General features: G+C 39.1%; 1 protein-coding gene across 3 annotated transcripts in view; it reads right to left on the bottom strand.

The window, feature by feature from the left end:
- The window catches only part of PDE1C (phosphodiesterase 1C), a 164015-nt gene that overhangs the window by 119593 nt on the left and 28528 nt on the right, over nt 1–15894 (bottom strand). For 2 of the 3 annotated variants that reach the window (XM_042889222.1, XM_042889223.1), the window contains exon 4: nt 8070–8132. The exons of the other annotated variant lie outside the window; for it this stretch is intronic. In XM_042889222.1, coding sequence (XP_042745156.1) covers nt 8070–8132 — 63 coding nt within the window. The remainder of the gene's footprint in view (nt 1–8069; nt 8133–15894) is intronic. 3 annotated transcript variants of the gene reach the window in all.

Raw genomic sequence — 15894 nt, forward strand, 5'->3', positions numbered from 1 at the left:
TCATGTCTAAATATATAAAAGCAGGACCGCATGGGAATGCCAAGTGGAACGGTGCTTTTACCTTGGTGTTGCCCAGGCAAATCGTGTCCACCAAGTGAACCCCATAAAAACAATGGGGTATTTAGCTCATAGCTACTCTGCAATCAAGATGCATTCAATGTGCAAACATGCCATGGTTACCAGTATTTACGTACATGCACGCTGCTGGTATGTGAGTGAACTGTGCAGTAATACTTGAGGTTTAACACAAAGAGCACCCACGTGTAACTCCACACTCACTCACCAGTGTTTGTGCAGGCTAAGTGCACAACTGTAACTGGAAGTGCAGAGCATCTTCTTATTTGATGGCTTGAATGACACCATGGCATGTAATTATCAGTACTCAGATCCTCCTTGTTAAGCGTGTGTTAAGAAGCCCTAACAGGAAAAATCCTTGAGTTTTATTCCTCTGCTATGGAAAGAGTGAAGAAGAGACGCATTTCAACAGACATTATTATAAAGGAGGTAAAGCCTACACACCAGCTTGTAAGTGAGAGTAAGTTTCCTCCACTGATTACAGCAGGTCTGCCACGTCAGTGCCGCTGAGTCACAGCCCCAGATTAATTCCAGAAATGCTCTCTGCAACAGCCAGCAGCAAGGAGGAAGGTCACAGCCAAGGTTACTGTGTCACTCCTTCAGGACAGTGCTCTTGAATAAACCATGAGGATCATTTGTAGCTGTCCTCACCGTCTACACTCCTTTCTGTCCACCTCCAGCCTGCTTGGCTGGGGTGTGGGGCGGGAAGGCATTCATCAACAGGAATGGAAATCTGAATTATTCAACCAGCTCAGCTGCATCAGAAGCAAAAGTGAGGTGTAGCTTTTGTACCTGCAACCTTTGCTAATGTAACCCAGCAGTGAAACAAACAAAACCATCTCTCTCTGCACCCTTAAGAGATTGCTCTGTGCATCCTCTCAAAGGTGCCAGAGGGTAGAAACTCACTCTGCTGCCTTCCAAAGCAGACATAAATCTCTGTATGGGAGAAGGCTCGTAAAATGAGGCAGCCCAGTCTGAGACAGAGAGAAGGAGATGGAAGCAATACGGATGAAGAAAACTGCTCTCATTGGAACACTTTCTGAGGAAAGGAAGCGGCTTGGAGAACCTCCCACAAAAATGTCGTGCACAAGGGATCAGACAACCTTCCCCCAGCCCTTCTCTGACACAAAGACCTTTCCAAACCTGCAGCCAGGGAACTTCATGCTAACTTTGCCTACAGCTCTTTCTACCCAGCTTCACATTAGATTGCAAGGATCCAAACGAAACCACCTGAATGAAAGAGTTTCTACCCATCAAAAATCATGCTTGTGTTTTATGGCACCAGCTACCGCATTTTTGCATAAATATTTCTTTTCTAAATATTTACTTCAGGTTTTAAGCTTTCTGAGACTTGTATTGTGGGGATTTTCTCCCACAAGCAGATGCTAATCCATGTCCTTCTCAGGGATCTTTCTTGTAACCCCATTACTGAGGATGCTGGGGCTGGCAGCCTGTTTTTCTGAAAGTTCCAACAAGACATACGAGTTCATAATCACTGATGATATCAAGTGCACACACCAGCCTGTGAACATTTACCTTGCAAAGAATTACTCATATATACTGTGTGATCTTTAACTGGTGATCTTTAACAAATCATAAACTGCTGATCTACAGCTACTAATACGAAGGGCTCAGAGTTGCACCAGGCAGCAAGCTATTCATTAGTAATGTGATAATCAATATAAGTAATACAGGTTTACTTCTCCAACATCAGAAAGGAGAAATTTAAACACAACACTTCTCTATTCCAAAATGAAGAGACACAAAAAGTAAATTACCTCCTTCCCCGTGGTTATTTTAATAGAAAACAAAAGGTTAGAAGTTCAACAAGGATGGCACATTTAGACATGCTAAAATTGAAGAGAATAACAAAATCCCAATAGAAGCTGTAAATTGACTAGTAATCAGGACTTGTGCATTACATTCTTGAGTCTCTAACTAACCTATCACACGAATGTGATAAAGCCAAGGATCTCTCTGGTCCCTTTGTCTTCAAGATGACACTCCACCATCAGTATCTCCTAAAGACTGTTCTGGAGTTTGCTTTCAAACAGCTCAGGTAGGATTTATGGTGGCCTTTGAGGCTCCTACGAGAACAGCGCTGTGATCCCAACTGTAGAGCCTTGAATTGCTCACATCAGTATTTACTCCATTGATCAGCAAGAAAAGTAATTAAAAAAAAAAGAAGTTCATTTATATCCAAATATTTAGGTGATATACTCAGTTGACATTGACCTTTAGGGTCTGGCAATTAACCAAAAACACGTTTGAGGACAGAAGAGTGAAACACAAACCTCATGGCTTTCAGTTCTGTGCCTTATTTTCCTGGATCACACTGTTCTCCAGAAAATGCAGTAGTTTAATGGACAAAAAAAGCATGAAAATAAACTGTTCATTTTTTCAACTATCTTCTGTGTGAATGATTCTTAAAGAGGGGGAAGAGATGAGATAATTTTCAATAATACTAAAAAGGAAAAAGCCTATTTAGCATTTTTTAATGCCAGCCTCATTACAGAATCTCAGAGCTTGGCATCTTCACAAACAAGCTTTAGGAGTGTGTGAGCTTTGTCCTGTGCATCCAATATTGGCAAAGATTTATAGCACAGATAAGACAATATTATGCAAAGCAAGCCCAATTGTTATGAGACTCAATCTTTTCTTCACAAAACAATCCTGCAGTTAAAGCAAAAAGTAAATGCCAGTGTATCTTTTCAAAGCAGTATATTCAATTATAACTTTAAGTGCTATTCATCAAAGAGGTAGTTGCTTTTTTACTGTGCCCAAAGGAAGTTGCAATTCAAGTACATTAAGCAATGGACTTTTTGATAATGCAGTGAATTGATGGCACTGCAACTTCACTGTAGCTGGAATGCTTATTAAATAATACCTGTGGAAGTCCCTATCATCAAGAAGTAAGTGAAAGTAAGGTAGAAGTAAAAGGTATTCATAGAAATTAAGTGCTGTAGTCTATACAGAGCTTAAATTTTCTTTCTCATAACACTCTCTAGGACAAATTCAATTTTTATGGCATTCAAGCTTTTAAAATGTCTGTTGTCATGAAATATAATCCAGAAAAGCTGGAAAGATGACTTTTTAGGATGCAACTTTACTGCTAAGTCCTCAAGAAAGGACCAGCACATGTTAGTAAACATCATGGTTCTGGCACTGTCCATCCATGATTTTAATTGGTGTCTCCAGGCACCACTACATTAACAGCAAACAGCAGCTCTAAGAATACTGAAAAACAGTCTGAATTTGGAAATCCTGGCTATCAGTTTGAAAGGACATTTTGGCCTAAATCTCGGGGCAGATTTCTTTTTCCACAGCAAATTATTTAGCCCCAAATGCAGTTTTCTAGATTAAAACACAAAATTGAACTAGCTCTACCTTTACACTGCTATCAGTAACAAAGGAAGGATGTTAACTGTAGGAGACAACTGAAATCTCTACAGAAGTTGTAAGATTAAAAGATGCATCTACAAACCAGCGTCAAAAACATGGAGGCAACTAAAAACCCTATTAGTGGTGACTCTCAAAATCTACAAACTTCACAATTGAAGGAAGGAAGGGAGGGAGGTAGGAAGGAAGGAAGGAAGGAAAGAAAAGAAGGAAGGAAGAGAGAGAGGGAGGGAGGGAAGTAGGAAGGAAGAGAAAAAGGAAGAGAAGGAAGAAGAGGCTAACTTAGGCAGATCTATTTTCGATGCAATTGGTCATTTCCATTTGAGGATTGCTTGGCCTCTTTATTAGCCATGCATCTAAAAAGTGGGAAAGTCAAAAGAAATATAGAAGCACTAAGAGATTTTCTACAAATACAAAAAAATAACATGTTATGCAGATCTGTGTGATATTAACTCACAGAGATTCTAATTACTAAAGTAGTGCTAGGCCCTTTGATAAAAATATCTTTTCTAAGTATCACCTTTAACACCTAATAAATCCCGAGCATAAGAAGTACTTTAGTACATGAGAACACATAACCTTTTCCTTTTGACATGAGGGAAGTCTTCACTCAGCAAATTTCTTTTTCTACTGCACCAGAATTGCCACTCTTCAGTTGCCACAAAGAAGAATCAGGTTTGCCATTCTAACATAGGTCAGTGTCCAAATCTATCCAAAATTCCTCTTGAAGAAAGTCAGTAGCAGACATCAACATGAATTAAACTTCTCTATCGGATATTTAGGCCATAGTGTAACAGTATTCTTTAGCCCACATAAAAACATATATATATATCTCCAGTTAAGATGCAAAAGTCTGAAGAAGAATGAGATTTTGATGCGTCTCCACATTTCATGTTGCTGAGCATTAATACGGAAATATAGCATCTGTATACACAGCAAGCTCAATGAATGGCCTGAAAACTGCATACAGTCAATCATTTCTGTTATTCTTTTTTCCCACTTTTCCTCAGCCAGTTTCATTTGTTAATCCAACTGTGGCATTGCAGGACAAGATGGACAGACTTTAGAACATCAGTTGTAAATAGCCTCGAGGACAACGGATTGCAATCTGGATGTTGAGCACTGAGCTTCAGTCAATCCTAAAATGAGTCATATATGTGTTTTGCAGAGCTGATGCGAGCTAATTTCTTTCTTTTTACTTTTTTCTCCCAACATTCTCGTATCACCTCTTCACAAAATCTATGGAAGTTTAAAAAAAAAAAAATCTATATTGTCCAGTAAACACTTTATTTGCCTTTTTAAAACTTTTATCTTTTGAAACACTGAAAAGGTAACATTTAAATTTTAGCATTTGAGAAAAAAATCAGTCTTAGCCTGACAAGTTCTCAAGAGTGAAAGTGTGAAAATTGTACCTACAGATCTGTGTCCCACATGTCATTCCCCACAAGCAAATACTGAGTTTACTTCACAACAATCCATCTCTAGTTTTCAGATGCAGACAACAGAATGACTTTGGTTCATAGGTGACAGTTGATGTTTTCACAGAGTTGCAAAGCTGAAAATCCCAGACCTCTCCCCAGTCCTCTCAACCGTGCAACTTTCTCTAGGCAGTTTAATTTATATGGATTCCCTAAAATGTGTGGACAATTAGGGAATTAAAAAACAGTGTTTGGAGGAAAGGAATCCACGTCCCTCACAGCAGGCTGATTTTTTTTTCCAGTCAGCTACTCCAGCTGCACATCTGTTATCATGCATTTCATGTCAAACCTGTTCTCAGAACCATCAGCACAGAAGGACGTGACAGACTCAAGTGGGTGAAATGAATAAGGAGTGACATTTGGGACATTAATAACGCTAGCTGGAGAGATTAATCATGGACTCTGACCCCTGCTACTCTATCCAGTGACTGTTTCCATGCCTAGAAGTGGAACTAATGCTTTTGCAACTCTGATAGACAGAAGAAGAGCTGCAGGATCATAGCGATATGTACCTGAAGGCTTGTTTACCTAAAGGCTTCTTCATTTCCTGTCACATTTTGATTCAGTAAAATACTCCACTCCTCCCTCCAGGCTCTCTTTGATATTGTATGTACCTTTAATACTGCAGTTACCTTTGGTAATCTCTCCAGACTAGTACAATACAATATCACTTCAAGACTTGAATTCTGATTTAGTAGTCATCTCTCTGCATCTCACTGGGTCTGTTTGTCAGATAAAGTTACTCCGTCTGAAAATTCCCAAAGCAGGAAATTAATAGAACATCTGCCTACTCATCATCCCTTCACTGTACAAAATTCATCTTTATAAGCCTCCCTTCAAAACCAGTGTAATCTGATTATAAGCATCTAATGACGTTTTATCCCCTGAATAGGTTGAACAATACCCTTTTTCTTCTCCAAGTCTGGGCCATGACAAAATTCAGACTGGAAAGAATGAGTCTATAACAAAATTAAAAATCAAAACCCTAAAAAGTCAATTCATATTTTATTAAAAGGCAGGGATGGGGTTCTGCCATCCTGTTGTGGACGTACAATACCCCACTCTGGGTGAAGCCCTGCTTACAGCATCAGGACTTCCCGAGGACGAAGGCACCAGGTAGCCTGAGTCACAGCAACTCAGTCTGACTGAAACTGAAAAATGCATTAGAAATGTAGTAAGTTATTCCTGCAGCCATCTTCTGGAAAGAGTGACTAACTTAGGAATTTCTCAACACTCTGTAATATAATCCAATCATCTGAAATTAATTCATCTGAAATGTCTAGAAATTTTCTGTGCTTCAGAAAAAATGAGCTAAACATTCAGATGCATGCATTTTTCCTTGCCTTCCTTTTCTTTCCTGCATTTCAGTTTGCTTTCCACTCATTTCCTCCTTCTGCCATGCAATATTAGTGAGTTACCTTCGGCTGCTACCTTCTTTCTGAAAAGGTTTCATGAGAAAAGTTTGCAGTGCTACAATTAAGTCAAACCAGTACAGGATCACTTCTGATTTTCAACAAGCTGCCAGCTTTTTTTCTCATCACTTTTTTTCCCCCCTTTGTCCAATTAACAAAAGACAAGTATTTGTTTGATCACTATGGAGAAATACATTTCACTTTGCAATTCATGTGTTTTCATGCATGTGTTTTCTAGAAATCACTCTGCTGAATCAAATTCACATCCGAATGACAATGAGCAATTGCACAGTTATTGAAGAGGAGTTCATTTTCAGTTCATTTTCAGTAACCACTCTGTATATTAAAAACAAAGTCTTTTACTACAAGAGATTTAAAAGAAAAAAAATAATTAGAAATATATTCTGAAAAAAAAAAAATGGTACGGAATATGAATGGAGTCTCCTTCATCATCTTAATAGATCTTTACATGTAGTCTCCAGGGTGGATTTCTCACATTGCAGCTCTGGATGCCTTAATGTAAAACTAACATCGTTACAACAAAGTACTGCCGTTCCTCATTCACTTCTCAGCAGACTCGGCTTTCTCATCGCACTTTCAGGCGTGGATTTGTGCACACTGGACTGCTGAACTACTTCTCTGTCTGTCTCATCTGGCACATCTTGCCTTTCAAATGGGATTGTATCTACAAACTGGCAGAACTGCTCATAAAGCGAATTGCAGAGCACATCAGTAAGATGAAGGGCAGAGCTTATAGCCTTCTGAAAACATTTATTATATATGAACTAACTGCAACTGTTTTCATTCTGGGGAGATGCGGCTAGCAGCACTGTGAAACCTAATTAACTATTTGCTTTACTGATATTGGCTGACAAATACACTTGACAGGGCACAGTTATTTACCAGATTGAAAGAATTGCCTCATTACTTTCCTGCCCTCTGGTTGTTATGCTACAGGAAAGAGATAACACCTACTCTGTAACACTGGATGTTTCAAGAAGACCGAAGTATCCACTCTGATTTACCTTCTCTTTAAATAAAATGGTCTTCATCTTTCTAATCTTTCCTCACACCGAAGGCTCATCATTTTCATCAACAGGCTGTGGAATCCTCTTCAGTTTGCTCTATCTTCCATCACTGAGAGTTACCAAGATAACGTAATATCCACAGGGCAGAAGTCTCATCATTCCCCAATGAGCTATTTAATCTCTTGAATATTACCTCCCATTCTTTTGTTTTCTGTTTATCTTTACAGGCTGAGCAGAGCTTATCCTTCCGGGAATTCTTTCCCCGTGCTAGAGGGGTAATTTGAAACCTGGATCCAGCATAATGCCAGAATGAAGGCTAAGAAACAATTTTTCTGACTGCTATTTGAGTTGTCACGTACACGGAACTGGAGCTCATGTTCTTACAGTTTTCTTGCTCACTCCTAATTGCAACCTATGGGAGGAGCGGTGGGAGTCCCAGGGAAGGATGGAAAGAAAGAAAGATAGATGGAGAGACTTCCCAAAAAAGCCTAAATGGGAAACGTTGCTCGAACTGAAATCAGCAGTAATTTGCTTGAGAAGCAGGAGTTTAGCCTGCTTATTTCCTTCTCTTCAAAGTCAGATGGACAGCCTGGTGTCAAAAAGCTAAGAAAAATGCTGTCACCCTGCCTTTGCCTGGCCCCATCACCCTCCATGCCCACACACACGCAGTGACTGACCGTATGTGAATTATCAGACTGTGGAGTCGCTCAAATGTGACCACCGTTTCCCACAACAAGCTCCTGAAATAAAGAAAATCCATCAGCTCCTTTCACCATGCTTTTCTGCAGGGCAACAACAACAACAACAACAAAAGCCAGAAGTCTTGGCTGCTGTTAGGCAGGCCAGAACGGCGACGTTGTATTTTTTAAGATACAACAAATAACTCTCAAGGAGTTGACTGCAAGCTTTTAAATGTCCTTCTGCATTTGGATTAGAAAAAAAAAAAGTATTTTAAGCACTCTGTGAAGTTTCATTGAAGGTTTGACCATTCACTCTTAACATTGTAAAACTCCCTCTTTAAAATCTGAAGGAAGTTTACTTTCTTCTTTGCCATAAATAATACCTTTTAAAGATTTATGCCTGTGTGGAATGAGTTCAGTATTTGAAGTGAGTAAACACTTGTTCATAATCCGAGAAGTGCCAAACAACAACATATTTCCCCTCAAATTTATTTCTGTTACATAGCATTAGGACTAAGTGAAAAACATCCAGAGGGACTTATTTGCATGACATTTTACTAGACTACCAGTAGATGGAGGAGATTTACATATGCACAGGTGTATATATATATATTTGCTTATCAGGTGAGAAAAGACTAATCAAATACTTTTAATTATTAAAAATAAATAAAAATCAAGGGAGAAGTGATCTATCAAATTTAACAAAGTGTTTAGCTGATGTTCAGAGGTACATTATATCAAAAGTGAATTTCAGGTCATTTTAAGAAGCTTCAATGGAGCAGCAAACCTGCTGCTGATTATCCCCAAACTAACAAAAAAGAGGATTGGAATGTTAAACATAACAAACAAAGCCAAGGATAAATACGAGTTTAGGCAAGGTCATACTAACTAAAATGCAACACTTCCTTGCAAATGTATTTTTCCAGAAAGGGCAACTTCCCTTCTGCAAGGTCTGTAGCTTATTATTCTCTACGATGATTCACACTGCACAATAACATTCCTATTTGAAAAACAGAACCAGTGTAATTTTAAAACAAGCACATATTTCCATCCAGGACACCGTAAGTTCAAGTAGACGAGCTGTTGGAGCCTTTGAAGATCTCTATAGTTGCTTTGTCTGATAATCTACTCGGTTGTCTAGGTTCTCCTTTTCCATTACTGCTGTACCCTTTTGATAGGATACCAATATCCCACCACTGGATCTTTATAAGACTCCCTCCGCAGCCTGTGGTGTATGTTCAGTCCTTGCCAAAGTCAAAAAGCAGGCAATAATAACAACAATAGTACTAATGGAACTATTCAGCTGTGCTGGCAAAGTTTCAAAACTCAGCTTCCCAAATAGTATAGCTTGGGAAGCAGTGATAAGACCCAGGCAGCAAACAGATGCTAAACAAATGGCTCAGGAATGGCAACATGAAGTGACAATTCAAGCTAACTTGAGATTATTTTATCTCTCTGTGCTGTGAAAAATAATACGTCACTGCTGTTATTAGTAAGTGACAGAATGAGGTGCTGTGGTCTCCCATGCAAGAATAAGTAGTTCAGAGAAAACAAATTTGTTGCATTGGACACGTTATTTGCACGGGTTTCTTCCATTTCTTACCAAGGATAGTGTTAATCAGCTAGAGGTTTTGAGTATTCACCAAGCTGAATCCATAGCAGGAAAAAAAAACCAAAAATCAGGCCATGTGCTGTCTGCAAAACAAGCTTTAGTGTGGTTTAGAAACGCTCAGCGTGAAGGAAGACCGTTAGCTCATTCCAAGGACAAGATGGAAAACAGCCTTAAGGTATCTTCAGACACAACCATTAGTTTCACTGAGGACTAAATAAATAATGAGAACATTTCTAAGAAGGTGTCCTGGAAGATTTCTCACACTTGCTGTGCAAAGAAGCTACCAGGAGATAACTATGTGGACCCAGTTCCAGTCTAGTCCCACAGCTACGTTTAGACCTGATACATTACCACTGCACACTTCCCCCTAACAGCTCTGCTTCAAAGACACCCACGTTTAAGAGTGAATCACTTCTAGCTGGAAGAGCGTTCAAACAGCAGTCACTCATTTGCTTGGTCATTCTTTCGCTTTGTGAGACTGGTGGTTAACGTTGCCAAAGAGGTGTCCTTGGAGATGGAAGGTTCTTGCCTTTCCCAATATATTTTTGCCACTATTTCCTCACATTAACTTAGAAGAGCCCTCTGTAAAAAACAGACCATAGCACTGAAGGTAAGTTGGAATAAAATTGTTTTTAAAAACAAATATATAAGCATATATATATATAAAAGTATGTATATATTTAAAGTTAAAATATTTTAAACCTTTGAAGCAGGCAGAACACATCACATCTCCATGTGTTAGCAAGCCAAGATTACTTCTGTGTTTCTTCTTGCATTGCAAAGTCCTCTACAAAGACTTTTAAACATACCCACACAGATGTCTCTATAGCTTGGTTGTTCTGCAAAACACAATTTTTGGCTGTTTTTCAGCCTGAATTTACACTGTGACATTGGTGACAGTCAGTCACCTACACATCCCTATGTTTGAAGTGCCCTCAGCATTCAAGGCAACAAGTTGGTAATGCGAGGCTTAAAGAAGACCCCCACACTTATGAAGGCAGAGGTTATGAGGCTTTGTGAAACAACATGGGATGCCTACATGTCAATAACTACGTCAAGTCCTCTGTCTGAGGACTGTGTCACATTAATTGGTGGAGATGGGAGATATGCTTCCAGACCCTTTGGATTCAATGCACCTAACACATGTGATGCTGGTTCTTCTCATCAAGTAGTAAGTTCTCTACTTCTCAGTGAGTCCAACTCCAATTCAGTTTCACCAGAAAACTAGCAACCTGCATTATTCAAGAGAAATACTCACGGGGTGGGGAAACATGGCTGAACTGAAACAGAGATTATTAAATTCCTGCTACACAGTTATGGCTGTTCAAGTGCCTTCTTCCTCAAAATGTTTGTTAGACATCTTATCAGAAGAGTCGTGCCTAACAGTACAATTAGACTAACTTCGCTGACGTCTTTCCTCTTTCTTTTAATACGAATTCAGTGGCAATTGAAAGACTCAAAAAAGCAGATGTCATTTTTTAGTGTATTAAAAATACATAATTTCTAAATTTTAGTAATTTTCTTTCCAATCAAAAATATAAAATTCTCGTGTTTCTCATTGAGTTCATGCTTTCCTTTATATTCTATACCTGTTCTTCTAGTTGAGATCCTTCTACAGAAACCTATCATATGCTCATAAAACATGATGTTTGGGGAACAAGTCTGCAATTCTGTCAAAGATTTGCTGTAACTGTGTGCATATGATGCTTTGAAGGAAGAAGGAATATCCTAATGACATCCTTTCAAACAACACCTCACCAAAGAAATGTGAATTTGCTCTTATTACAGCAAAACAGTTTTCCAAGAATGGAAGGTTACATACATGCAGACATCTCAAGGAGCGTGTCAGACAATGCTAGTCATTCTTTCCCATTTCCTCCAACACATGCAACTTCACCAGTTACAAGTCCCCCGTCCACTCTCAATATATGGAAATCCAGATGTTACCCATTGAAATGTAAAGCTACAGAGACTGGAGACATTTTTTCCCACCCACACCTTTTTCAGTTGCAACCACTGTGTGCAGGTCTACAGATGCCGTGAAAGGCTTCTCAGAGCTACCCATGTTTCCACCGCTGGATTAATAAGGAGCAACTCACAACTGTCCAGCTCCACATGGCACAGGAGTGCACTTTTTCTAGTGATGTGACCAACTACCTGCAGGTTCCAGACACCACTGAGATTCTGCACCACCACCTGTCATTTTTCAACTGTCCAGAATCAGCCGCAAACCACTTGGGCCCCATCTCCAACTCCAACTCCTGCACAATTCTTCTATGAATGTTTTAATAATGTTTGAGCACTAAAGTGTAATAAAGCTGCAATTCAGAAATATTTTCCTATTTATTCTTTATACTACAATATATAATATATGCCATATATATGTACGTTATATAATAACTACTATATATTTATACCTTCTAAGTGAAGGTTACAGGATAAACGATGATGAAGCAAATACAACTTTAATTATACTTTCCTTCCAAAACGTTTCAGTTCTAAATTCAGATTAGAGCAGTGTCAAGGCTATGCTGAATATAGGGCTGAATACTGCTCTATGTAGAGATAAAAAGATGAGAGCTGATGCTGATTGGCATTGGTCTCCCATTGTTTTTCAAAGCATGGTGCTGGCCTGCTCGTAAGATCACGCAGAAGAATAACTGGGGTGCTGCACTCTCTGTATTCTCACCCAGCTGAGAACAGGAGTGAAATGAAACTGTACTGAATACATGGGTTAGGAGTGCTTGTTACGAAAGCCCTGAGAAAAATGGGAGAGCATCTCTGCCATCACCAAACTTCAAGTTTGATCCCAAAAGAGTCAAAACCTTCACGTATTTGACGATTTTCATCACAAAAAATGCTCTGCTTGAATCTGTTGTGTGGTCAGTTAATTCACACCTCACTTTAAAAAGAGGACAGCTGCATTTATTCTACATATCCTCTCAGCTCCACTCTCACATCTTCAGTTTTCAGGTGTTTAACATGAGTTAGCTTCCTTCCAAGCCCTGAAGCTGAATGATTTCCAGTGCTGTGAATGCTGAGGACAGTGCCCTTCAGGCTTTGAAGGACAAGGCTCACACCTTTGGAAGCTGTAGCACTTGTCAGCCTTCCTACTGCTCACCTTGGTAGCTTTAGGACAGGACAAGAAAGAAATTCATCTAATCCAGCATTTAGAATTTTCTGTTCATCAAAGGGCAGCATTTCTAGAGGTAGGAATGGAGATGCCGATTAGTGGTAACTGCTGTCACTTCAGTCCATGATATCTTGAAGCTCTGTCGATAAACATATTGATGCTCAAGTTCTTCGTGCCTCATGAGCATTAAAATTGATGCAATAGTATGAATCTGAGCAGGTAGTTCTCCGTTTTTTGTTAGTGCAGAAACTAAACAGAAGATGTGTTTGTCATTACAATCTGAAAACATTCACCATATCACCGGGGGGAAAAGAATATGTATCACAACTGAAATCTGTAAGAAAGCTGAACTATTTCTATAGCTTAGTCAGTCTAAAGAGAAATTAACAAGCTGTTGCTTTTCAGAGAATAAACATTACAAGAAGGCATTGATTTTCTTTTCAAAAGAAACCTACTGGTGGCAAAAGATGCTGGACTGACAATAGCTTAGGAGATCCTACTCATTTATCTGTATGCAACAGTCAGCATTCATAATGCAAATTTTTATTTCATTGCCATGTTGTAGCCTTTACCACATGAACACGCACCAGCAGAAGTAGGACAGCAGCTTAGTCTGTGTCTGCTCATTCCTTGAGCATTCAACATGTTTCATGTCCGTAGGGGTTTAACCAGCTTCTGCAATGCCAACCATTTATTTCACAAAACCACAAGACATAAATCACAAAACCACTGTTGATCTGGGCCATGGATTCCACTCACTCCTGCAGCAGGCAGGGGACAAGTATTTCTGTCCTGAATGCAAGGCAAAACTGGGTAAGTTCTTAGTGTACAATCACTAAGTACTGCCAAAATTTAAGTGTTATTAGGTATGTTATGAGATTACTAGGGAAAATAAAATTCAATGTGGATCAGCATCTCTCACTTTTTCTTTCTTTCTTCTACTTGTTTTACTGGTGTTTGTTTTTGTTGTTGTTGCTTGTTTTTTATGTGCATTCTGCTGTGAATTTTCCCAGGGACAGGAAGAATAAGCAAGAACCACTTTCATCCTATGTATTCATTACTATTAACATCTCTGACCCTGAAAAGCAACACCATGAGGTAGATGTAAACAGCTGTGTTTCACAGAGCAGCAAGTCTACTGAAAGCTTTCTGCACCGCATGAAGCATCTCTTCTTACACCAAACTTAAAAGAACAGACTTTTATTTTTGCCCCCATTTAAGACATCCTAGTGAATAAAGTAGTAAAAAAAAAAATACCCTGAAAACATGCTTTATGTAAACGTTAGTTTAAAAGATGTTCCAAAGGTATGTAGCTTAATTACATGCACAGCTAAATGTGAATACGTTGCAAAGGAGCACAGAAATAAGATGTCTGTACAAGACCAATAACCTGAGAAATAAATCATGAAATCATGATCTAACTACACCACTTCCATTATGTTCAGACAACAGGGTTTTTTTTATATCTTAAGGTAAAGCTGTAGGTAGGTGAGAGGAGGATCTGTAAGATTATTAGGAGTAAGCAGCTGTATGGAAAAAAGCACAAACCCAAAAGGATTTCTGACCAGGCATTGGAAATCCAGATTTCCAAAGTCCTGCCCCTACATTTTGTTGAAAAACAAACAAACAAGCAACAACAAAAACCCAAACAACAAAAACGTGCCTCTTCACTACAACTGGGAAAGGAAAAAAAAAAAATCTTTAGAAATGGTCATGTACAATTTTATTCCTGAGAGCTTGAGATCAAGGTCAATCTCAAACTGGGTGCATCTCACATGCGTATTCTACATACACATGTCCATCTGTCTGTACAGCCAAGCACATAAGCATCACCAAGTGTAGTCAAACAACGAATCCACACAGTAAACTGAGCTGTAAACAGCTCAAATATTTTTATGAAGCCTTTGAGAAGCACAGTATGTGCAGGTAAGTGCAGAACAACTGGATGTTTCTACTAGAAAATCTCCACACCAGGAGAATAATTGTTCCTGTGCAAAATTAGTCTAGCATCATCATCCACAGGAGTATAACATTAACTCACATGGAAAAATACACATTCTGAAGCAGGGTCTACATCTCTTCTGACTCATCAGCAAATGGATAGGATTGGTGGAAGGAGATGCACCAGCCCATTAACTACAGAGAACTGCTCTGTGGTGCTGCTCTATGCACACTTCGACTCAGTTTACAAGTTAAGGAGCGGAGCAAATAACATATAATAAGTATATTAATGTGTGACTCTTTTTCAAACTAATGCATGCACAAAGGAAGACCAAGTTCTTTGCTACTACTTAAGGCTTATTTCCCATTTTTTGTGTTAACACTTGGAAGCCAGCCCGTCAAAATACATCACTGGGTATGTTCCCCTGTGCCTGCAGGGACGGCACGACACAGCAGGGAGCTGCCAATGTTTTCACAATAGGCTCTTGGAGATGTTTTCACCTTAATGTGGGATAAGTACTTTGGTCCAGAGAGTGTTATATCCACCTAAATAAGACATAAAAATCTGGATGACTTCTACACCTATCGTTTCGGTAAAATACTATACGTCAGTTATAATCTCAAAACAGGCAGGACAACAGGCAAGCAAAAAGCATTTGAGGGGGGAAATCATTCATAAATCTTGGATAATCCACTGAGAATTTGCTAATGCAAACACAGAGCTTAATCAGTAGAAATCAAAAAGGAAGACTCTCTGGTGCAGCAATGAGGAAAGAGGGTTTATAGCTTTCCCGTATTTGATAAGATGATAAAACTTCTTAGTTGTTCCAGTGTAATCCACATTAAAAGTGAGAAATTTCTCCAGAGAAAAAGTCACACTGCTAGGAGATGGCTGATTTCCTCCTGGGACAAATTATCTCACCAAAGATGCCTCATCCACTGCATTTGATAGCTGTAACAAACTGCCTTAGGATTCCCTCTGTCATTTGCGAGGGAGATATGTGTCTAGTGAGAGATACTGAAGGCTGGAAGCTTTCAGGACTTCAGGACTTCAATTATTTTGTTCTCCCACAAAAGAATTCCCCACGTAAAAGCTCACTCCTACACCAACTGCCAAAATAATGTCAGCCATTAGC

This window comes from Lagopus leucura, unplaced genomic scaffold (genome assembly GCF_019238085.1).
Source record: "Lagopus leucura isolate 7727_CA_CO unplaced genomic scaffold, USGS_WTPT01 Super-Scaffold_100157, whole genome shotgun sequence".
Classification (NCBI taxonomy): Eukaryota; Metazoa; Chordata; class Aves; order Galliformes; family Phasianidae; genus Lagopus; species Lagopus leucura.